The sequence below is a fragment of the Pinus tabuliformis genome, chromosome 5_2 (genome assembly GCF_031772625.1).
Source record: "Pinus tabuliformis cultivar Carrire ecotype Pingquan chromosome 5_2, CPIR1, whole genome shotgun sequence".
Lineage (NCBI taxonomy): Eukaryota > Viridiplantae > Streptophyta > Pinopsida > Pinales > Pinaceae > Pinus > Pinus tabuliformis.
In genome coordinates, this window is record NC_142306.1 from 1,141,702,623 (window position 1) to 1,141,727,027 (window position 24,405).

At 38.6% G+C, this 24,405-nt stretch overlaps 1 protein-coding gene across 3 annotated transcripts in view; it reads right to left on the reverse strand.

Moving 5' to 3' along the window:
- Positions 1–4,170: 4,170 nt before the first annotated feature.
- Positions 4,171–24,405, reverse strand: part of LOC149163212 (uncharacterized) — a 263,398-nt gene continuing 243,163 nt past the window's right edge. For 2 of the 3 annotated variants that reach the window (XM_089437574.1, XM_089437575.1), the window contains exons 4-6: positions 6,768–6,822; positions 4,702–4,840; positions 4,171–4,614 (exon numbers count right to left, since the gene is read on the reverse strand). In XM_089437574.1, the coding sequence (XP_089293700.1) occupies positions 4,534–4,614; positions 4,702–4,840; positions 6,768–6,822 (275 nt within the window). In that variant the 3' untranslated portion in view covers positions 4,171–4,533. The remainder of the gene's footprint in view (positions 4,615–4,701; positions 4,841–6,767; positions 6,823–24,405) is intronic. The other variant, XM_089437576.1, reaches the window with a different exon arrangement.

Below are 24,405 nucleotides of genomic sequence, written 5' to 3' on the forward strand. Positions count from 1 at the left end.
GGCATACAGTTGCAGTACACAGTTCCATACACTCCGCAGCAGAACGGAGTTGCTGAGAGAAAGAACTGATCTCTCAAAGAGATGGCTTCCTGCATGTTGCATGCTAAGTCACTGCCTCATAAGCTATGGGCTGAAGCACTTAATTGTGCTAACTACATCCAGAACAGATCTCCTCATAGATCTGTCAAGGATCAAACCCCCTTTGAGGCTTGGAGTGGCACTAAACCAGAGGTCACCCACTTCCGTGTTTTTGGCTCCCGAGCATGGGCCAGGATCCCCTCTGAAAAGAGGAAAGCTCTTGATCCACAGAGCATTGAGTGCATCTTTGTTGGATACCCTGATGGTGTGAAGGGATACCAACTCCTGATTTCCTCTACAGACAAGCTCATCATTGAGCGAAGTGTCAAATTTGAGGAAAGTCTCTCACATGCACCTCAATTTCCGCATGCAGACACCTTTTATCTACCTCATGTTTGAGATTATGACTCAGTACACTCAGATGCAAATACAGAGCATGCAGATGCAGAGACAGAGTCTTCAGATACAAATCCAGTGCATGCATATGATGATCCACATCCAAGCCCAGATCGGGCTTCCAGCAGTGAATCAAATTCCCCTGTCATAAATCAGAGAACAAAGAGCTTACGTGAGATATATGCACAAGACCACCCAGCTGCTAGAAATGGTCTTGTGGGGGATAATTCTGATCTGCAGAGGACTAGCTCAGAGTTTATTGAGCCTCCTCTTGTCCTCACTGCCACTGAACCATCGCCATCCTGGCATTGTCATTTGGTTCAGTCTTCTAATCCACAGTCTTATGCTGAGGTTGTTGGGCATCCATCTTGGGAGTCCGCCATGGAGGAGTATAACTCCCTCCTCGAGAACCAGACCTGGGATCTGGTCCCCCTTCCTTCAGGAAGGAAACTTGTCCGATGCAAATGGGTCTATAGGACCAAGAGTGCTACAGATGGGCAAATCCCCAAACGAAATGCAAGGCTAGTAGCTAAAGGCTTCCAACAAGTGCATGGCATTGATTATGACGAGACCTTTGCTCCAGTAGCAAAGATGGATTCCATACGCCTTACACTTGCCATTGCAGCTGCCCGGGGATGGGAAGTACATCAGATGGATGTGAAGAATGCCTTTCTTCATGGAGACCTATCAGAGGAGATTTACATGGAGCAGCCACATGGTTTCATTCAGGATTCATCTTTGGTCTGCAGACTGAAGAAATCTCTCTACGGCCTTAAGCAGGCCCCGAGAGCTTGGTATGCAAAGATGGATTCTTTTCTCTTATCACAAAACTTCGAAAGATGTAAGTCTGATCCAAATGTTTACATGCTCAGGACACATGATTCTCTTCTTATCTTAGTTTTGTATGTGGATGATCTCCTGATCATCGGCAGCTCGGTTTCAGCCATTGCTGCAGTCAAGAGGACCTTGCATGATAGGTTCTTGATGACGGACATGGGTCCATTACACTTCTTTCTTGGTCTTGAGATCAGCCAGGATGCCACAGGCATCAAACTCTCTCAGGCTAAGTATGCACGGGATCTCCTTGAGAGATTTCACATGACTGACTGCAAGCCAACACCGACTCCTTTTCTGTCTGGGGTCTGCCTTGAGGATGGAGGTGACACTCCATTAGTTGACAGCACTCTCTACCGATAGCTAGTGGGGAGCTTATTGTACCTCACCCACTCCAGACCAGATCTCTCATATGCAATAGGGGTAGTTTCCAGATACATGCAGGAGCTGCATGAGCTACACTGGAATGCTGCCAAGCGCATCCTCCGATATGTGCAGGGCACCATCACCTTCAGGATTCACTATGCAGCAGGCATTGCATTGAATCTCCTTGGCTTCACTGATTCTGATTGGGCAGGTGACAATATTGATCGCAAGTCCACCTCCGGATATTCACTCAGTCTAGGGTCTGGCCCTATCTGTTGGTCGAGCAAGAAGCAGGCTGTTATTGCTCTCTCTTCAGCCGAGGCCAAGTACAGAGGAGTAGTCAACATCACCATTCAGGGTCTGTGGCTACAACACTTCCTCACTGAGTTGGGCATCCAGTTCCACCAGCGCATTGTCATCTGGTGTGACAACCAGAGCACTCTCAAATTTTGTAGGGATCCAATACAGCGGCAGCGAACGAAGCACATAGAGATCCATATGCACTACATCAGAGACTTAGTACATGATCGGGTCATTGATTTGCAGTTCTGTCCTTCAGCAGAACAAACTGCAGACATCTTCACCAAGACATTCATTGAGCAGAAGTTTCGCTCTCTGCGCGATCGTCTTGGAGTGAAGGACACAGTTGCTTAGCAACTGTCTTTTCTTCCTCTTTTCTTTTGATTACATTGTATTTTGAGGGGGGGGTTTCCCACGAGGTTTTCCCTCTTTCCTCAATTTTAGTACAAGTTGCACTGTATTTTGGGTGACCTTTGGCCTTAGTTGCCAGGGCCCATTTTCTATTTTTCCCCATAGTGGTGTTCAGGGGGGGTGTTGGAAGTACTACACACCTACATGCGGACTCTTAGTTAGAGCATGGGACTACATGCAAGATTCCTTCTGCATGATTTACTCCTTGATTTGCTCCTTTAACTCCGCAACTGATTAGTTCTTCTGCATGATTTACTCCTTGATTTGCTCCTTTTTAAACTCTGCAACTGGTTCGTTCTTCTGCATGACTTACTCTCTGATTTGCTCCTTCTTTCACTCCGCAACTGGCTAGTTCTCTCCGGAACTTGTTGTAGGTGTTGAGTCTTCTCATTGATCACCACTATGGTGCATTACCTTGGGATCTTCACCCAGTACTGCTATATCATGAGCATTGTAACCTATTTTCTAAAGAATCACTCTTTTGTTCTTTCGATTTTCTTTTAGTGTTTTTGCTCTGCAAAGCTGTGTGTTCAACCTTTACTAGCTAGACTCATCTGTGCAGGTTTTCTAACACATTTACAAAAAGGATCAAAAAGGGTTTGGAGATGAGATTTTCAAACTCTACTAGTTTGAGTTCTAGAACAAAACAAAACAAGAAATAGGAGGGGGATCTAAAGGCAGCACGAAGACATTAAACGGTGTTGTAGCAGCCTTGGAGTGTAAGCCTTGGTGATGAGAGCACCCGTTGTAATCTGATTGTCTGAAATCCAAAAGGCGCAAAAGTTTTCCAGCACTGAGTTCTCAAGGGAACTTTTCTGTGTTAAATGTTTTCAGCGTTGAATAATTAATTAGTCACAGTGGCTACACACAACAGTTAATAATAAGCAAACAAATTTGATTAAAGATAAGTTCTGATGATCCAAGCATTCGGATATGCAAGTCAGATTACGGATCAACCATAGTATGTTTCCCATGTTAACTATGACTTTTTATTTTACCATATATTTCAAAACTTTTCTTACATGTACCTTGCCATATTCTGGATTTGAAGACTTGAAAGATTTAGAGAGGGCACACTATATGTTGACATCAATCTTGCAACCATATGATACATTAGATGGTGTTACGTCTGGGCCATCTCTTGCTCGTATTATAACCAAAATTGTCTTAGATCAACATAAATACTGCACGTTATCACATATCAAATTGCACGCTACAATATTAATGTGTGGCCACTGCAACAAAACTTGAGAGAAGACAAGTATTGAATTAAAGTATCGATTCTTGACATCTCAAAGATTTTAGCACTAAAGGGCCCAAGACATCAGATGTCATGCATCCCAAGAGATATATACATTGAGAGAAGCGAGGTGCTCTTACAGCAAGGAGTGAAACAGATGCATCTGAAATGTGTGTAACAGTGATAAATTAAAATGATGAAAAAATCACGTCTAAACTCAATTGGCATCATTTCCTTTAATTAATTAGCATAATATAGAAAGACAAAATAACGACATAGATCCATCTTTATCCTAGATCTTTTAAGCAACATGTTTTTAAATCTTTCTTAACGCTTAATAAATCCACTGTTAAAATAGGTATGGAATAACATATATGACAAACAGCAGGAAGCTATTTACAGGTGTAGTTGACACCTGAAATACCATAACCCAATTGGAAAAATAATCAGTTAATCTCTATTTGAAAAAATTAAACTAATATCCATTAAGGAACAAGAAGCATTATAACTTCAAATAAAGCCCAGAAAAATCATGGAAAAACATGTATAAATTGTACAAAATGGATAATATCCAATAAACTCTCGAGTCATTACTATTCGCTACAATAGACCCAATGCTCATGTGGCCAAATGTACTTTGGTATATCTCAATGATGGATCGTTTCAATATTCAGGTGAAGAATGTTCCTAATATTAACAAAAAATACGAGTTCAAAATCTACTCAGGATATCTTAGTATTCAAATTCGAAATGTAGTCTGCTGCAGCCTTTTAATGCCAACTACACTGCAAAAGGATTTCTATATTGGGACCAACCTAGTACTACAACATAAAAATGAGTTCAAAAGATGTTGAAATAAATCACGATATCCCTGCACTCGAAGGAAGAATCAAGCTGCATCGGTTGATCTACTGCAACATTTTACCGCGAACCGCACTGCACAAAGATTTCCATGTTGGAACCAACATGTCTAATGGTGGCCGTAATCCCTGAGATCAGACAAATTTTCAGTTCCGTAACAAATTTTTGACCACGCCTATTTTTCATTCAAAAACATGATCCCAGTCTATGCTTACCTGGAAAACCAGAGCAAGTTTTCTTTCATCACGTAAAACCAAGGCTAAGTAAGAATAACAAGTAAATGGTGTGACAGCTTCATTTATCACTGCTGCTAAAATATCACCAATCGGAACAAAACGACGGGAAACTTTTCCACTGCATAATGAAAATGAGTTTAACAATCAACGCACAGAACCGTAAACGGATTTTTTGAATTAAATCAATCTTAATTAAAAGAAAAATAAATACCGAAACCATCCAAATTGAATGGGACAAATATTTGGTTTGAGTATGTGAGAAAATTAAAATGAACTATCTTAATGTATACTGTTTTATTTAGTATTTGAAGACAATTCAACTAAACTACCAAATTGTCTATGGTTTAATGTCACATGCATTTGCTAATTCTACACGACTTCAGTTTGATAGTGACGGCATTTGTACATTTAAAGATAACCAGACATTGGTGTAAGGCAATGAATGTGAACATGATTTACACAGGTGAAACATACTTTTGTGCAAAATGACACAGAATATTAGCTGATAAAACTAATATGATTCCACCGCTGTATACGAATATTTCAAATCATTATTGAGAAGCCCAATGGCTCGTTGATCATTTAATCTACGGCATAGGCTGGATGAAACCCAGTTTTCTTAAAAAGTGCGTCCCCCTGGGGGAGAAGGACTCTGTCAAAGATGAACCAGTGATAACTACCATGGCAAACACAACTGTGCATTCACTAGACTGGTCTCATTCTTCATTGAGTCAGTTTCAGCGGTGTAATAAGAACCAATATTTACATAGTTTTCTACAGCAATATAAAAACTAATTTCGACGCATTTGAAATGACGTGTTAGTCCATTAGATGTATTGTCTTATTTCCTTTCATATCCATAAAGACGGAATAAATTATGAAACCCAGTTTTCCCAAAAAGTGCATCCTCCTTTGGAACTAGGACGACTCTGTCAAAGATGAACCAGTGATAACTACCATGGCAAACCCAATTATGCACTCACTATACCGGCCTCATTCTTCAATGAATCAGTTTCATCTGTGTAAGGAGAACTAACTTTTACATAGTTTTCTACAGGCATATAAAAACTAATTTCACCGCACTTCAAATGACGCGCTAGTCCATTAGATGTGCTGTCTTATTTTCTTTCATATGCATATAGACACAACAAATTATGAGACCCGATTTTCCCAAAAAGTGCATCCTCCTTTGGGACTAGGAGGACTCTGTCAAAGATGAAACACTGATAACTACCATGGCAAACCCAATTGCGTGCTCACTAGACTGGCCTCATTCTTCAATGAGTCAGTTTCACCCGTGTAATAAAAACTAACTTTTACATAGTTTTTTACAGCCATATAAAAACTAATTTTGACGCAGTTGAAATGACGTGCTAGTCCATTAAATTTACTGTCTTATTTCCTCTCATATCCAGAAAGACAGAACGCATTATCCCTCGCTCCTACATCCCCCCAGGATCATGCAGCCAGACACCTCGTTGGATCCAGAGAACTCCGATAGTAAGCCATCGCCACTATCGTCCCCCTTGCCATCGACTATCAGACTCGGGGATTCGTGACATCATCAACCACCAGCCCTGGACTTATTCACTTAGTCTTCTACATCACTGGGGCCTTTGATCCAGTTATATACATGTTTATGAGGCTGTCATTTTGTTATATCCTTCTTTACTTCATTTTATCCTAGATTTAGCATTGGTATTTTTTAGGAGTTGCGTTTGCCCTCTCAAATTGTATTCGTACTGGATGTATCATGTAGTCCCATGGACCTCCTTTTGTGGTCATTAGTTGGACATTAATAAAAATATCTTATCTTCATTTCTGAAAAAGAATAGGAGATCCAGAATGTCCTCAAATAACAGTCTGCTTAGAAATCCATGCTTCTGGGATTTACACAGTTTGCAGATCAAAAAACTAGTAAGGCAACAAAGTAGTCCTGCAAATGTACACAGATCAAAATGCATACAGAGATGAACATATCACTTATTCAAGAATTTCAACCTTTTATTTGTGGGCTGTTATGTAAAATAGAAAAAGAGTGCTACCTTTTATAGCATGTTTCAAGCTGCACGCCTAGTGTTGGCATCACCACCACTGTTTCTGCACAGAACCTATCAGTTTGTCAAAAACATGTCCAAGTGCATCTGTTAACATGGCACAGATTTTCATGTTGATTAAGATACAACAAAATGTAGTCAGCAATTAACTTTGAAAATAAGAATGTAAACTTCGTATAGAACGATGCACTGCAGCTCAATGATCTTAGTTAACATTCATGGTGAGGACTAAATTATGAGACCCTCAAAAAGACGTGCACTTGAGCAAAGACACAGAAATTAGACCATCTTAAATACAAACAAACTAGCCACAGGGGACGACTTAAGTATGGGCCCATTACTTCAATAAGCATGTTTATGTTAGGTCAGTACATTAAAACACCTGATTAGGAAAGAAGAAAGGAATAAGAAGTTCATCCCCTGGATGTCAGGCCTACGACAAGACTAGGGTTTCTACAAATCGCTGAGGATATTCATGACCACAACTAAATTATGAAACCCTCAAAAAGACGTGCACTTAAACAAAGACAAAGAAATTAGACCATCTAAAATACAAATAAGCTAGCCATAAGGGAGGACTCAAGTATGGGCCTATTACTTCCACAAACATGTTTAAGTTAGTTCAGGACACTAAAACACCTGATTAGGAAAGAAGAAAGGCATAAGAAATTTGTACCCTAGATGTTGGGCCTGAGGCAAGACTAGGGTTTCAGCAGAATCATTCAGGATATTCAGCTAATAGATTATTCCAACAACTCAACTGAAGGGATGGACATTTGTCCATATCAAGGGAATGGGTCTCTAGTGCAACACTCTCAAGGTATAAATCAAGGTGGCAACAGTAAGGAACCCAAAACCTTAGTATCCAAGGCAAAAGTTGTACTTTTAAACCCTGTACAATTATTTGATGCAAATAGATTCTTAATAAAACAGAAAAGACACAATGGAAAACACACACATTAAGATAGAGATTTTACCTTGGAAAACCAAACTGGGAAAACCAGAAAAAAAATTCAGTATAAATTTCTTTACAATATTACAATACAATAGATATATCCTGTGGCATCCCACCAGTCCATTTACCCTAGATTAGAAACTATGTTAGTTTTTGGTAGCTCCGACAGGTGTTCTAGTCTCTATTTGGTGTCTATGAGGCTAAGGAACACAGGAGGATAATTATCTCCAAGACCCAGAACAAGTTTATAAAGAAAATGTCTTAATTAGATTAATTATTCCAATTATTAAATATTTTCCTAAGTGTAACTTAGGAAAATTGGTTAATTAAATCAGAATCCAGATTAATTGAGGTAAATAAATTTTGCTCTAGAGACTTCTGGAAAAGTCACTTGATGAGGTCAAGATGATCTTAGCCATCAATTGTGATTAGATCTTGGCCGTCGGTTGCTCAACGAAAGATTATAAGAGCAAGTCGATGGGGCATTTGGAGATCACTCAGATACTCAAAGACAACGATTTGCAGTGATAGCAAGGGCGCAGTGGAGGACACTAGCACTAGGGTTTCAGCAGAGAGATTAAGGAGAGAATTTCCAAAGAAATTCTCCACAGAGATTCTAGCATTCCGAGAGAAGGAAGAAGGATGAATTATTCTGCAAGGGGGAGGCTGATTCAGCTAGTGCGCATTGCTAGTTTACCCAATGCAAGTTGTAGAGGCTACAGTTTGATTTCCAGTGCCAGAGTTAGCTACCGGAGGAGGTGTGAGTGGCTTTAGAGTGTTGCTGGACGCAGTGTATTTGTCGGAAAGAATTTCCAGAGGATGAGACGATTTCCACAAGTGGCCATGCACATTTTCCAATCACCAATGCACGCAGTAGGAAGAGGTGCGAATAGCCAAAGGGAGGCTGAATTTTTTTTGCAGAAGAAAACTTGTATTTCTAGATCAATTTTTCCAGTAGAGAAAATATTTGTCGGAGCTTTGCCAGTGAGAGGCAAGCAAATTGTAATTCTCAATTTTGTTGAAGATTAATAATAAAACCCTCATCTACAGAACTGGTTTTCCCCACATTGGGGTTTTTCTAGGGACAATTTGTCCAAAAATATTGGTGTTCATTATTTTGTGTGTGTGCATTATTTCTCAGTTCCTGTTATTATTTGTGAAAATTGCAATAGTGATTTATTCATTATTTGTCGTGATTAATTTTTGAAGACAAATAATCTACATAAATAGAAGAATAAATTTCGATAACTACAATTAAGGAAATTTCACATGGTATCAGTGCAGAGTGTTTGCAGGAGTAAATCAGCACAAGGCCCAAGAAGAGAAAAGCCAAGGGTTTATAACCCAATTTATATTCTCCATATTTATTTGGATTTCACTGTATTTCCATATTTTTAGAGATGGCTATAGCAAGATTGAGAGATCAAGACAGATTGGATGGAGCCTCCAGCTTTGGCATTTGGAAAGCCAGAATGTTTATTCTATTGGATGAGCATGGACTAAAGGAGTCTGCGACTAATGTTATAGTCGTACTGACAGATCTGCAACAGCTAGAAACCTATAAAAAGGAGAATGCCAAAGCTAAAAGGATTATCCTTGATGTAGTCAAGGACCATATGGTTCCTCATATCGTAGAGAAGAACACAACAAAGGAAATGTGGGACACAATTGTAAATTGGTACCAGAATCCCACTGAAAATAGGAAAATCATTCTACAAGAGAAGTTGAGGACCATTAAAATGCTTAAGGGTGAAGACGGAGTGTCCTACCTCATCGAAGTTCGACTTGCCAGGGACAAGTTGGCTACAGTAGGAAATTGTTAGTTTTTGGATGATATGGTAGCATCAGAAATGTGTTCTAGTCTCAATTTGTGTCTAAGATGCTAAGGAACACGAGATCTCCAAATCTAGAAAAGGTTTCGAGAGAAAACGACTAGATACGACTCAATTAAGTTAATTAATCAAGAATTAAAAAATGCCTAAGTCGAACTTAGGAAAATTGATTAATTAACAACAATTAATTGAGGAGATCGACTTATTCTCTAGAGACTTCCAGTAAGTGACATGTATCAAGTCTAAGACGATCTTAGCCATCGATCACGATCAGATCTTGCCGTTGATGCTTCAATGAGAGATTATAAGAGCAATTCGATGGGATGGAGATAGACACAGTTACAAGTTGCAAGAGCAAGAGCTAAGGCAGATCAAGCTACCCAGTGCGCAAAGATTCAGCGAGGGAAGAGTTTGAGCTAGAGGGAGAGCATCAGAGAGAGAGGGAGTAGTAGAAAATCCTTGAGGAGAATTTTCTAGCATTTCTCTAGTGCCGGAGAGGCAGGAGAGAGGAGGTCGAATTAGCTATAGGGAGGGTCACAACAACTAGTGCGAGTGCTGGAAGAGAGGTTGTTTCAGTTGTCAGAGGCCGTGAGATCATCCAGGAGGCAGAGCGAGTCACTTCCAAAGGAAAAGGGAGGTTGGATGGCTCAATTAGAGTCGATTTGTAGGTAGTGCGAATTATCTAGGCCAGGCAGTGCGAATCTAGGCAGAGTGGGAGTTGTTGGAGAGGGGTTCGAGCAGGGCTAGAGGGGCCGAGTTGATCTATAGAAGGAGAAAATTCTCTCCTAGATATTTGATGGAGGATTACCAGTTTGGCATCCAGATATTGTACTCTCAAAATTTCCCTGCATATTAAAATAAACCGTCATCTACTGCACTAGTTTTCCCTTCGGGGCTTTTCCAGGGACTTTTCAGTCCAAAATAGTTATGTCGATTTTTATGTGTGTGCATCTATTTCTCAATTCTTGATTTTACTTCCACAACATTTGTTTTTATTGTGAATAATTGCAGTGTGATTTATTCGTTATTTTCCATATAATAAATAAACTGCTAATCAATTAGGAGGATAAATTCTAATTGTTGCAATTTCAAGGAAATTTCATATGGTATCAGAGTGATTTTGATCAAATTAGGGGCTCAAAAGCAAGAGGAGTAAAATCGTGCAGTTTCAGAGGAAGATCTGAGCACAATTTCTCCAGATCTATGCAAGCCAGCCAGGTAGTGCGAATCGCTAGGCGGGAAAATTGATTTCCAAAGGCAGAGTGCAGGAAAAGTTCGATTTTCCCAAAGCAAAGTTCCAATTTGCCCAAAGCAATTCGATTTGTAGCAAGGGTTGCAGTTGCAAATCTACACTGGGCAAGAAGAGAAAAGCACACAAAAATTATACCTGTTGACCATTGAAGTTGCATTTGAATATTTTTCAAATATTCCATGATCAAATCACATTTCAGAGGTTTCCAGCACCATTAGAACAGACAAAGGTCCAAACATCATCAAGGCGTCTAAGCCCCTTTCTTCTTCTTCTTATCAATATGTTGTGCAGATTCCGCATCCCTACAAGGATATTGTAAAAATGATGCTAGTATGATGAAATAAACTCATGTAAAAGGCCTATGTAGCTTAGGACTTTACTAGTAAGTGAGTTCACTCTAGGGAGTTTTTTTTCCCTTAGCTAATTATTTGTGTTTTTTAACACTCATAATTAGTTAAGTTTTTCTCCCATATATACCCCAAAGCTAGAGTGCAACTTGATGGTAGTCTTAGGTGAGTCCTAGTGTCTAGACTCTAGAGTCGATGTATATTACCATACTAGATCATCTCTAAAGTTTCGCGAAATTTGGTTAAGTCTAAGTGTCATTTTTTAATTGTTAAAAATTTCCCGCTGGACGGGATTTTTAATAAATTTTTGATGTAAGATGTAATAAGTGTTGTTTAGAGAAGTTGTAGGGGGTATGAGTACTCAAAATTAGACCTCTACACCTCAACTTTCTATTTAGACACACTTTGAGGGTCAAAAAGTGATTATTCACCCCTCAAAACCCATTTTTCTATTTTTTGGCAAAAATTGGCAAATAAATTAGCCAGGAAATAATAATTGGGAGAAAATAAAAATTCTCTCAAAGTGGAAAATACTAAAAAATGAGTGGTAATTCACAAGGGTTAAAAGTCAAGTCAAGAAGTGATGAAGAGTCCATTTACCAAGGAAACAATCCACCAAAAAAAAATCAATGGTCCAAGGCAACAACTAATGTCCCAACAAATTCGAAATTTTTGAGGAGATGGTCCAAGTTGTTGAGAAATCTAGGGCAACTAGGTTAAAATATTCCTCTTACTTTGATAACTGCTTGTGATGTTTTTTTACTTAACTTGATTAGCTTCTTCTTTAACTTGATTATTATTGTGTTTTCTATCATCAAACAGCTACCAAACAATGAAGATCAAAGAGACAAGAGGACACAAAATGTAGGCTGCTAGCCAGGGCCAAAACCTCTCCTCTTGAGAGGAAAACCCACAAGAATTCTTCTCTTCTTATAGAATCTTCAAATGACGAATTCCAAGACCTAAGACCGCTCTAAGACCAAGTCAACCTTTCTCCTTGATGAGCTTTCTTTCTAGCAACTTCTTTAGCAACTTAGACCCCAGCGATTTCTTCTGCAACTTCAACCCGAGTAGATTCTTCTGCAACTTCAACCCCATAAGTTTCTTCTGCAACTTCAACCCTAGCAATTTCTTCTGCAACTTCGACCCCAACAATTTCTTCTGCAACTTCAGCCCCAGCAATTTCTTCTGCAACTTCGACCCTAGCAATTTCTTTTGCAACTTTGACCCCAGCAACTTTCCAACACTTTTGACTTGCCCAACAACTTTCCAGCACTTCGACTTGCCCAACAACTTTCTAGCACTTTGACTTGCCCAACAACTTTTCGGCACTTCGACTTGCCCAACAACTTTAGAAACCCTAACATGAGAGAGAGAGAGATCCAAAAATTTCAATCTTGCATTTCTTCTTATCCTTAGCAGTGCATTGTTTTCCAACTTTCTTGAGGAGATCGAACTTGCTTGTTGTGTGTCCAAATGAGGTCGAGTTTCTTCTTATTTATAAGCTTTCCAGGGGTATGAATTGCTTGCTTGAGGCCGACTTGCTTGAGGCACCATCACAAGGTCTTGGAGGGTCTTTGTCGCTAATTTGACTCAAATAATTTTTTCTTTACAATATGTAACATGCCCAAAAGGGTCTTCCATATATGACAATGACTCTTATGACTTGTTGATACAAAGACAAGCCCTAGAAGCACTCAATGGGTGCTTGAACTATAGAATAAATTTCCCTTGAACATGAAACCCATGCCTCAAGAATGACAATAATAAATTTATTTTTTCTTTATATCAAATACATAAAATCATGATCACATTTGTCATTATGAATACCATATCTACTTACATATTTCAACACTCCCTCTTAACTAGGGAGGTATTCATAATCCATACAAGGTACTTGGACATTCTCAAACTGAAGAATTGTCATATGAAGAGTCGGATTGGTAAGCCATCTCATAAGCTACTTCCTTAGCTTATGCCAGAGCATCTCATCATATCAACCAGCATTGTCACATAGCAAGGCCTTGGCTAACAGCTCTATCTCTCCACAAGATCGAAGCATAGTGTTGGCGAGACCAATGACTGATAGACACCATCATCATTGTCTCTCAAGGCACATACCCCACCTGAGTGTTCACGGGGTATGTCCTTTTAGGACAATTCCTATCTTGGAATAACCCATCCTCAAGGAATTTCCTCTTCGACAATTCTTACCTCTTGGATGCCCTACCTCATCCTCAAAGAGTATCGGAACCAGTCTCAGATGCTTACCCAATTCTCCATACTTTATTTACAATATGAAGACAAGAATGATGTGTCTTTCTCTCCCTTTCAACTAGGGAAGATATACTCATTCCTATAAAGGCATATACCCAAGCTCCCTCTTACCCAGGGACTTGTCCAAGCTCCCTCTCAACTAGGGACTTGTTAACAACAACAACTCTTAGCTTTTTGGTGGAGATCATGGAACTATCAACTGCAAGTAGGGCTCCTCCCTTCGATGTCATGAACTACATCTTCTTCATTATGGAGCCTTCATCTTTCGTAGGGCATCGGCCATCCATCACTTTCCTTCAACGAACCATAGGATTGAACCAACAGTCATGTCATTCTTCTTTTCATTGGAAAGTGATCTTTCAGTCCACATTTGGTTTTTTCTTCATATGGCTACGTTTTCCAGGTCATGTTTCTTTCAGGATCTTCCATCCGTTTTCATGAATATTAGTTGTAGATGACATCTACAACACTCTCTCGGTAACCCTATTTCAACCCAACCAGATGTTGTTCAAAAATAAAAAATGAACATCAACTCAAAGTTACCTTTTATGATGGCATTTCATCATGACATCTACTCCTTACAACATCAACATCCTACACATTTATAAACACATCTCCAAAATTGTCAAGGGTCTTCTTCTTTTTCAGACTTTATCAAGGTCTTCATACCTTCCCCATGGAGATGTCATACCAGTCCCTTCTAGTTATCGGATGTTGATCACTTATCTTATGACAACAATTGCATTTTCCACGAATCCTTCTTCCTTTCCTCACATATTGCTTCCCAGGAACTTATATACATAATTCCTTCATCTTGTCAACCACCTCATATTCCATATGAGTTCATATTATGTTGATTCCATCTTATCAATATGTGAACCAGTTCAAGGTATATGCCTTCATGCATTAGGAAGAGATTCTTCTTCTTCCATCATGCTCATAAGATAGAGCATTCAACCATGTTGTTTGCAACTATCTGATGACATGACTTAATTTATCAAATACATACATACCTCTTTTCTCTTTTAGTCATCTAGACTTCCTTCAGCAACTTTCTTTCCTTGCTTGAAAGTACTTCAACCATGTTGCACTCCTATGTCATCATACCATCATCCTTCTAAATAAAGGATCCCACACAAGGTGGAATGTAGACCATCAGTGAGACATTTGCTTCTTCCAAGTGAACCTTCTCATTAAGATTCTAGTCAAGGATCTTGATTATCCTCTTCCTGCAAATGCTCCTTCCTATTGATGATGATGTATGATTTCTTTCTTTCTATGCTAGATGACTTTCTTCCAATTATATATACACTACTACTTCGGTATAAACTACTTTCTTTCCATCATTATGACTGCTACAACCATGTAGACTTCTACTTCAGCTATCCTTTCAAGCTTCTACAATGATGTCATGAGCTCCTTCTTTGCTTCAATTATATGCTCCTAATATGATGCCATCTTCTACTAAGATGCATCCTGTCATACTTATAATGCTTCTCATCTTGATAGTAATATTTCAATCATAGTAGGGGCCTTTTTCACCTCCTAATTCTCCTTGCTATGCATATGAGAAACCTTAATAGTGAAGACCTATCCCTTTGGATTTCTTCTCATCAGGTTCTTCCACTTATTCGGTTATATGGGCTTCATTCCTTTCTTTTCTTTTCTTGTTGTCCTTCTTGAATTTAGGACAATCTCTCTTGAAATGCCCATATTCTTGACAGCCATAGCATTGGATCTTCGACATATCGATCTTCTTCCTTTTCTGATAACCAAACTTCCCTTTTCTCTTGGCCATGGCAGCAAATGCTTGAACTTGTTTGTTTGATCCAACATCGCTTTTTGCCTTCAACTTGGTTTCTTCAATCTTACATAATGACCAAAGTTCACTAAATGGAGTAGCTTCCTTCTTTCCATAGATGCTTGATGCTAAATTGCCCCATTCCTCTAGTAGTGCATGGAGCACAAATGTGGTCATTTCTTTATCAGACATTATTTCTCCCAACTCTTGTAGTTGGTCTCTTATTTGTGATACTCTCATAAAGTATGAGGTTATTCCTTCTTCCTTTGAGATCTTCATCTTGTATAGCTCGGTTCTCAAAGATATGATTTTTCCAGCAATGCTTACGGAGAACAATTCTATTAGCTTATCATAAATTTCTTTTGATTTCTCCAACTTTACTACATAAGGAACAAGGGGATCCTTGATGGATTCTATAAGGACCCTTTGAGCCCTTATTTCCCCTTTCATATACTTGGACAGTGCTTGAGCTTCTTCTTGCGATGGTTTGGAGACTTTCCCATTGACGTGTCCAATAAACATTCTTTATGAGGATCAAGTTTGTGCTCTTTTTCCATGTAAGGAAGTTTGATGACCCAACCAATTTGTTGCTCTCCCTGCAAAATGAAGTCCTTTTGATAGATTTAGATATAGATATAAAGATACTTACTTGTCAAGTGAAGATGCTCCTTCTCTGGTGATATCTTCAACATGATGCCTTTCTTGATGACGTTGATAATAGAAGATATCTTCTTGATGAAGATGTCTTCCTTCAAGTATGCTTTGACAATGATCCTTGACTCAAACAGAAAGAGGTCACCTTGATTCTTTGATGATGATGTCAATGATTCTTTCTACTTCCCTTGGATGTAGAGACTTCAAGATTCTTCAATGTGTAGTCCTTTTTTGAGTGGAGGTAGGGTCCTTGAGGTCTTCTTTTCCTTGAGACGATGATTGTCAAATGTGTGAGCTTCCCAAGAATGCTTGAAGTATGAAACCCTTCTTTAAATGAGTTAGGGTTTTCTATGATATTCCTTAGTCCCTTCATTAATACTCCTTAGATTGCTTGGCCCTTATGAATCCCTTCTTGATGGTTCAATGTCCTCATTGATGCCTTGACCTTTCTTGATATTCCTTTTGATGATCCTTCTTCAAGGTGCCTTTCCTTGTCCAGTCACCTTAACTCTGAAACCATGTTGAGAAATATAGGGCAACTAGGTTAAAATATTTCTCTTACTTCGATAACTGCTTGTGATGTCTTTTTACTTAACTTGATTAGCTTCTTCTTTAACTTGATTATTATTGTGTTTTCTATCATCAAAAAATTACCAAAAAATGAAGATCAAAGAGCCAAGAGGACACAAAATATACGCTACTAGCCAAGGCCAAAACCCCGCCTCTTGAGAGGAAAACCCACAAGGATTCTTCTCTTCTTATAGAATCTTCAAATGATGAATTCCAAGACCTAAGAGCCTCGACAAAGAACCCTCCAAGACCAAGTCAACCTTTCTCCTTGATGAGATTTCTTTCCAGCAATTTCGCCCCTAGCAACTTTGACCCAGTAGTTCCTTCTGCAACTTCGACCCCAGCAGTTTCTTCTGCAACTTTGACCCCAACAGTTTCTTTTGCAACTTCGACCCTAGCAATTTCTTCTGCAACTTCAACCCCAGTAGCTTTCTAGCACTTCGACTTGCCCAACAACTTTCCAACACTTCAACTTGCCCAACAACTTTCCAACACTTCAACTCGCCCAACAACTTTCCAGCACTTTGACTTGCCCAACAACTTTAGAAACCCTAACACAAGAGAGAGAGAGAGAGAGATTCAAAAACTTTGATATTGTTTTTCTTCTTATCCTTAATTCTTTGTCCTTTTCGAGCTTCTTTCTTGAGGAGATCAAACTTGCTTGTTGTGTGTCCAAATGAGGTCAAGTTCCTTCTTATATATAAGCTTTCTAGGGGTACGAAATGCTTCCTTGAGGCTGACTTGCTTGAGGCACCATGACTTAGTCTTTGAGGGTCTTTGTCTCTAATTTGACTCAAATAATTTTTTCTTTACAATATGTAACATGCCCAAAAGGGTCTTCCATATATGACAATGACTCTTATGACTTGTTGACTCAAAGACAAGCCCTAGAAGCAATGTTTCAAAAAATGGCCGGCTCGGAACCGACTCGGCCGAGTTGGTCCGAGCCAGGCCTGAAATCTTTGACTCGGCCAAGTAACTGGTTCAGCCGGCCGGGTTAATACCGAGCCGGCCGAGTTGTCTAACAACTCGGCCGGCTTGGCCAAGTCCGTATCAACCCGGCCGGGTTACGTACAGCGGCCCAGGCACTCAAAAAACTACGATTTTTTTAAATTTTTTTAAAATCATGTTGCTAAAATCATCAGAGTCAGACACAATTGTTGTTCATGATGAAGCTATGAAAAGGATGATCAACTTCCATTTTTTGTACATTCTTTCAATCGATCTACTCTTTGACATCAATAGTGATGTTTCCCCACTCCAACTGGATATGTTGCAAATGGTTGCAGCAATAAGTTAGTAACATGCAGATACATGAAGCATACAGGTTGTTGGGAGCTCAGCAATAGTGAAGGTAATACCATAACAATACGGTTAAATAATTATTTTTCTGGAGAGCTCTGGCTGGTGATTGCTTTGCACCTAACAGAGACAATACTCTAATTACTTCAAGTTCCATTTAGTTGTCTATGAGCTAAGTATCCTCAACAAAAAATTCAAAAATAAATAGCTATTTGAAATCAACTTAAACATGATGCATACATACTAGCATCGTTCGTAATTCCATAATGTTTAAATGTTTAGCTGTGTATTGATCAATAATAACGTATTGATTTTGATGCTTTAATGAACCCCAACATTATCGGTTTAATTATAAAATTAAGTTAATACATATTACAAAATGGCAAAATGGGCAAAAGTTCAAAATAGTACTGGAATATGGAAAGTCACAAGGTAGTTTGTAATGATGAAATGCCCAAATTAAACCATCAATTATTGTTTGCTTGAAGGTGGATTTGGCACATTGCATGGCATTATTCGTTTGGAGAATTGCACAACTTAATTTCATGGCCACCCATGCCCAAAAGATCGGCAACCACCTTATTGTAGTTTCCCTTAGTCCGTGACAAGCACCCCTATACCATATAGCAGTATTTTACTATTTGAGCATTAATAACAAGATTCTAGGGTTTACATGTTGAGCAAAGCTAATGTTGTGTGTTTGACTTTGGAAACATGAATGAAAATCTTTAAAATTATGCTTTTTTGTAAAAAAAATAAATATTTAATGTATTTTTTACAATGATTGAGTCATTGAAATTGAGTCGGCCGAGTCGATACCGAATCAAAGTCGACCCTTGGCCGAGTTGGAGTCGGAGTCGGAGTTTTAAAACATTGCCTAGAAGCACTCAATGGGTGCTTGACCTATAAAATAAATTTCCCTTAAGCATGGAACCCATGCCTCAAGAATGACAATAATATGAAAATTTCTAAATCTACACATTAGAAATCCTACTGCAATCACTGGTTTACCATCTCCTACTTGTTTTTACATTCAACAAGTTATTTAATTATTTAAATAGCGATGAAAACACTATTGCAGACTACACATACATACAGATCATGAACTGAAATAAAATGAGACAATCACACAAGGGACACCGTTATTTTTGGACAATCGCCTCGGAAAAACCCTATTCAGGAAAATTGGTGCAGCATATAGAGGGTTTATATTATTAAGAAGATTTTTGAATACAACTAGGGTGCCAAATCCATCTCACCCAACAGAGAATAAACCTGGCATAAGTACCTCTATCTGGAGACAGATATTTTGGCAAATCCAGCAACTGGATGATCAAACCCCACAGATGACAATGTTGTTCCCAGTGCTGGGCAGCGATGGCTGCTCCAAGCTCTGCGTTGGAATTGCATCACCTCCTCCAGGAGCTGCGTCACCCTCCCAGTGAGCCTTCCTTGCTCAAAAATCGATATGTTGAACTGTTGCTCTCTCTGCCTCACAGAAATCCCAGCACCACCTCTAAATGACTGCGTCAGCTCCTATGGCCTTTGCGTCATTGTCTCTGGACCTGCGTTGTCTCTCCTGCTACTGCTCTGCCTCTCTGCTATGTATTCTCGGCCTTGGACTGAAGTCCCTCTACCGAACTGCCCCTCTCTCACTGCAACTCAGATCACTAGCTCGATTTTCTCAGCAAAACACTCCACAGAAAAATCAAACTAACCCTCAAGCCTCCTCTTATACTTTTCCTGTTGATGAATCAACAGCAGAGATTAAGTCACTAATCAATGGCTAAGATCAGTGTTACTTGGGAGCGGGAGCGAAAGCGGGGAGCGAGAGCGAAAATAGGTGCGGGAGCGACATTTTTAGAAGCTCCCAATTTGGGAGCGAATCCCAGAGCATTTTTTATATAATATATATATTTTTTATATTTTGATACATATATGTCAACAAAAACATGTAGAATGATGAATTAGATATAAAAAACATAGATTGAACCATATAGCAACAATCATCTAGAAGTTATATTCTTCATCAACCACGTCCACAAGTTAGTAACATAAAACATATTCATAATTCATTACTAATGAGTTATAATTGCCAACTTCAAACTTAAATTGTCATATATTGTTTAAAAAAATATCATAATAAATATGAAAGAGTCAATAGTTATAAAAACTACTAGAAACTAGAAAAGACAAGTAAATCTATTATCTATTGCTTATGCTTGGGCCTCTTGCCACCACGAGAAATGTCTAATTTTTTAGTCTTGTTGGAAAATCAGGATCTTTGTCATTAATATCGCCCTCTAGGCATTAATATCCAGAGGTATCTTTGTCATTACCTCTATATCTGTATAGGGATCTTTGTCATTAATATCACCCTCTAAGCATTAACATAAGATAGAAAAAGCATAGCATGTCAAGTCAAGATTTTGTTTGAGTGATGTGTACATTTTTTGGAGGGTCATGATAGAGGAGTTCAACAACCAATGTCACTAACATCAAGGTACATAGAGGGATTGGTGCTCTTGATAAAAAAGAGTTCCATACCCTTATACATGACAAAATTCAATGGAAACATTGCAATCCCCCAATCCTGAAATACTAATAAGTCTGCTGGATTTTGAATGAAATCTAAAATTCTACTTACTCCATATGAAATCCAATGAGGTCGGAACCACTCTCAAACATCCTGAGTCATTTCATGGTAATGTTAAAAATTTAAGTAAAGGGATGAAAATGAAGATCAAGGAGAATGTCACTTTAAGTAATGAGAATTTAACATTACCATGAATCGCATATCAACACTAGGGCCATAGACTTGATCATTAAGTTGCCCCACTCAAAACTTATTTGTTTCTTTGAAAAAAAATTGCTTTTGGAACATTACTGCAAAAAAAAATTTCAAAAAAGGCCATAGGCTTGATCATTAAGCTGCCCCACTCAAAACTTATTTGTTTCTTTGACAAGAAATTGCTTTTGGAACATTACTGCAAAAAAAAAATTGCAAAAAAGGCTAAACGCTCCCGAAAAGGCAGGGAACATTTTTTTTTAGGGAGCGCGCTCCCGAGGCACTCCGGAGCCGCTCCTGCTCGAAGCGCGAATTGGGAGCGGGAACGAGAGGGGGGCAGATGCTCCCCTGCAACCCTGGCTAAGATTAAAACAGACTTGATCCTCGTCACTTAGACGTTTCTCACCCATATTCTTATTAAAACACATTAATATTTTTATTTTCCGAAGTTTAGACTTAGGAACCCATTAAAAATATTAATTATTTTAACAACTCCTCATCCGGGTGGAATTTCTCCAAACGATTTCTGGGTTCTGGAGATCTCATGTGTTCTAGCCCCTCCATAAAATTTCGGAGCTAGAGCACATCCAATGCTACCTGTTGTCGCGCAGATTGGCACGACAACGCTCGGACCGGGGCTGTCACTCTGATCCCCGATCCCTCCGTTTAAGCCCGTCTCCCGCGGCTAAGGGGGGTAGACCCTGCGAGATAGTGAAGACCAACTGCCAAATAGTTGGGTGGGAGACACTATACACGATATGAAAAGCACTAGATGGATTTAGAGATTTAATAGACCAGTGCCTTGTGGAGTCAATGTTTAAATGATTACTTTTTAAATGATAAAGAAACATGGACCATGAACAGCAACCATCTATCATCAGCTAAATCATGTGACCAAAACGATATCCGGCAACTGAAAGCTTTGAAGAGATAAATGCCTTAAACCACCATGAGCATCATGAATTATTAACCAGACATTGGATTTCGTGTTTCGACTTGAAAATTTCAGGTCTCAGCATGAAAGATATATCGCGAAAGCAACTGAAACTGGCAAAATGATTTTCCACAAAATTTTTATTTTTTCAAAATTTTTTAAATCTTTTTTCAATTTTTATTTTTTAATGTTATGGAAAAAAAAAAAAATTAAAATTTCTAAAACTAATCTAATTTTAAAACTAAACTAAACAAAAAATTAAATTAAAATTAAAAAATCTAACAAAAACATTTTTATTTTTTATATTTTTTTATATCAAAAAAATGAAAATTTAAAATCTAAAAAAATTAAAATCTATTCTAAAACTAAAATCTAACATTTAAAAAAATAAACCTAAAAAAGTATATTTTTTTATTTTTCATATTTTTAAAAAAAAAGGCAAACTTAAAATCTAAATACAACAAAACCTAAACTAAATTAATATAAGTTAAAATCTACTTCAAATACAAAACTAACAAAATTTAAAATCGAAATTTTAAAATAAATAACATTTACACTAAACATTGTCTAACACTAATCCTAAGCTAACAATATCAAAACGAAATGAAACTTAAACTACGAATCGAAACCTACAGCTATGCAAATAAAACGCGTGTCTACAACATGACCTATGGAAAATGACGCTGGTCGAAAACAAACGATTTACATGACGGGGAAAACGATATCAAAGCACCGGCAGTCTACGGGTTAACACCACTGCGTACCTGAAGGGAAAACGATACTACCTCAGCCGCTGTTACCGTGTGCGAATTGATGGATTTGGTGCTGAAAACCGCTGCTCGATTATGTGAAGGGAGACTGAGCACTTTTTCGTTTGTTAACCAAAGGCATTTCGATGAAGATTGCAGGCCCACGAAAATCTCAGCCGCAGGTGAAGAAAATTGAGCCACCTGGAGATCTACTGATACCTTCGTGACTTGCTGGCCCGTAAAGAAAGTGTAGGTGAGTGGGATCGAGCACCAAGAAATAGAAAGGACGCAGCTGGAGGCAGTGAATGCATATTGATCCCTGGCCCAATGGTGAATATGGTGGCGAAATTTTCGACGGACCAGTTTTGAAGTTAAATCAAACGGATACGCTGTCTTATTTGAGAAAGGAAGGGGGAACTGTGCATTCACCACGTTCTCCCTTGGTTTGACGTGGGTATGGACCTTTTCAATGCATTTCCTGATCCGAGAGACAGCTTGCATGCGTTATTAACAGCGCTTGAAACAATCGAAACCTCCCACAATCGTTTCTTCTTTGAGTCCCCTTCTGATCCTGTCGGCAGCTTGCATGAGAAACGTGACACCTATCCGATAATACACGGAAAACTGCCCTTTGTCATGGCAATGGTGGATCGATTCTCTGCACAGTAAATGTATAGGTGTGTTACAGGATGGATTAAAAAGCAAACCGGCAGGACAGCGTATGTCAAAAATATTTTTCCTTTCTCTGATACCTGCCAAAAATGATGAAATCACCCAAGAAATGATATATGCCTTAAACGAAAACTGAAAACCCTAATCAAATCTTCAGAAGAAACCCTAATGAAAACTGCCAAAAAATAAACTTGAAACCCTAGAACAGCTAATTAATGTACAGATTTTGGCCCCTACACAGCCAGATTTAACAATAAGAGCAGAAATATTTTCAATATATCAGAAATTTTGAACTTCACTGTGAACAGAAAGAGAATCTCTCAATGTAAAACAGAAAAAGAAACTTTGAATGATTAACCCAAGGAACAATCAGCTGGGCTCTGCACAGAAAAGCCAGTGGGAGTCGGCTGGTTCAGCCTAGAACTTCCCCAAACGCCCACCTGTACCCTTTACCTAAAGATCTCCTGCACACCTCAAGCAAACATCAATAAAGAGGGCAAGAAATGCTGCTAGATTTCAAGGAATAATGGAGATACCTGCCATTATTCCAGAAACCCTACAACATTCAAACCCTAGCACGTGAGCAAGATACCTGTACTCACAATACTCTGAAAACCAGCTATTATTAACTGCTGAAAACTGAAATATGCAGAAAAACAATCATCTCACAGCAATTCCAGAGAGTAACACCAGCCAGTTTTGAACCCCAAAGTCTTTTTATTAACCAGAAAATCAGATTACAAGAGAGCTTTTTCAGTACAGACTTACAGATCAGATGATTTGAAATGACCCCCTAAGACCCTACATAAAGGAAATGATCCTAACGGCTAGTTCGAGTGATCCATGTAGAAATGATCTCGACCGTTGATGAGGATCAAGACATCTCTTGATCTCATCCGTCGATTTATTAACTTAAAATATTATTATTTTATTAGTTAGGGTTTTTGCTTCATTTTTTAATTTTTTATTATTATTTTTTATTATTTTATTATTTTTATTCATTTTTTTAATTTTTTAATTCATTTTAAAATGAATCACTGAACTAAGCCTTTCGGAAACATCACCTAGGACCTAGGACTTAGGACTCATGAGGGGATTTAAAACATTTCTCGACCCTCAGGACTCATTACATCATGACTTTTACAAAATTACGTCTTAAGGGACAAGCCCATTTAATACAGACCCTCACAAAACACCCAGTTCTGCGACACAACTATAATCTAGCAGATTTAACACACTAGGATTTACCTAAAGTTCTAATGACAAAATCCATCCCGGCTTTGGGGTTAGGTTTGAAGGAAAACTCTGCCGATCCATGGATCGGTGAGACGAAAAACCTTCCGGGACATAGATTATCATAGAAAATTAGGTCCACCTAGGCAGCTTTACATACATGACTCTGATCTGCTTAGATTATTTACAACTTATACATGCAGACTGGGTTTACAACAAAAAATGATCAAGCTGCTGATGATGGCAGTATGGCACGGACA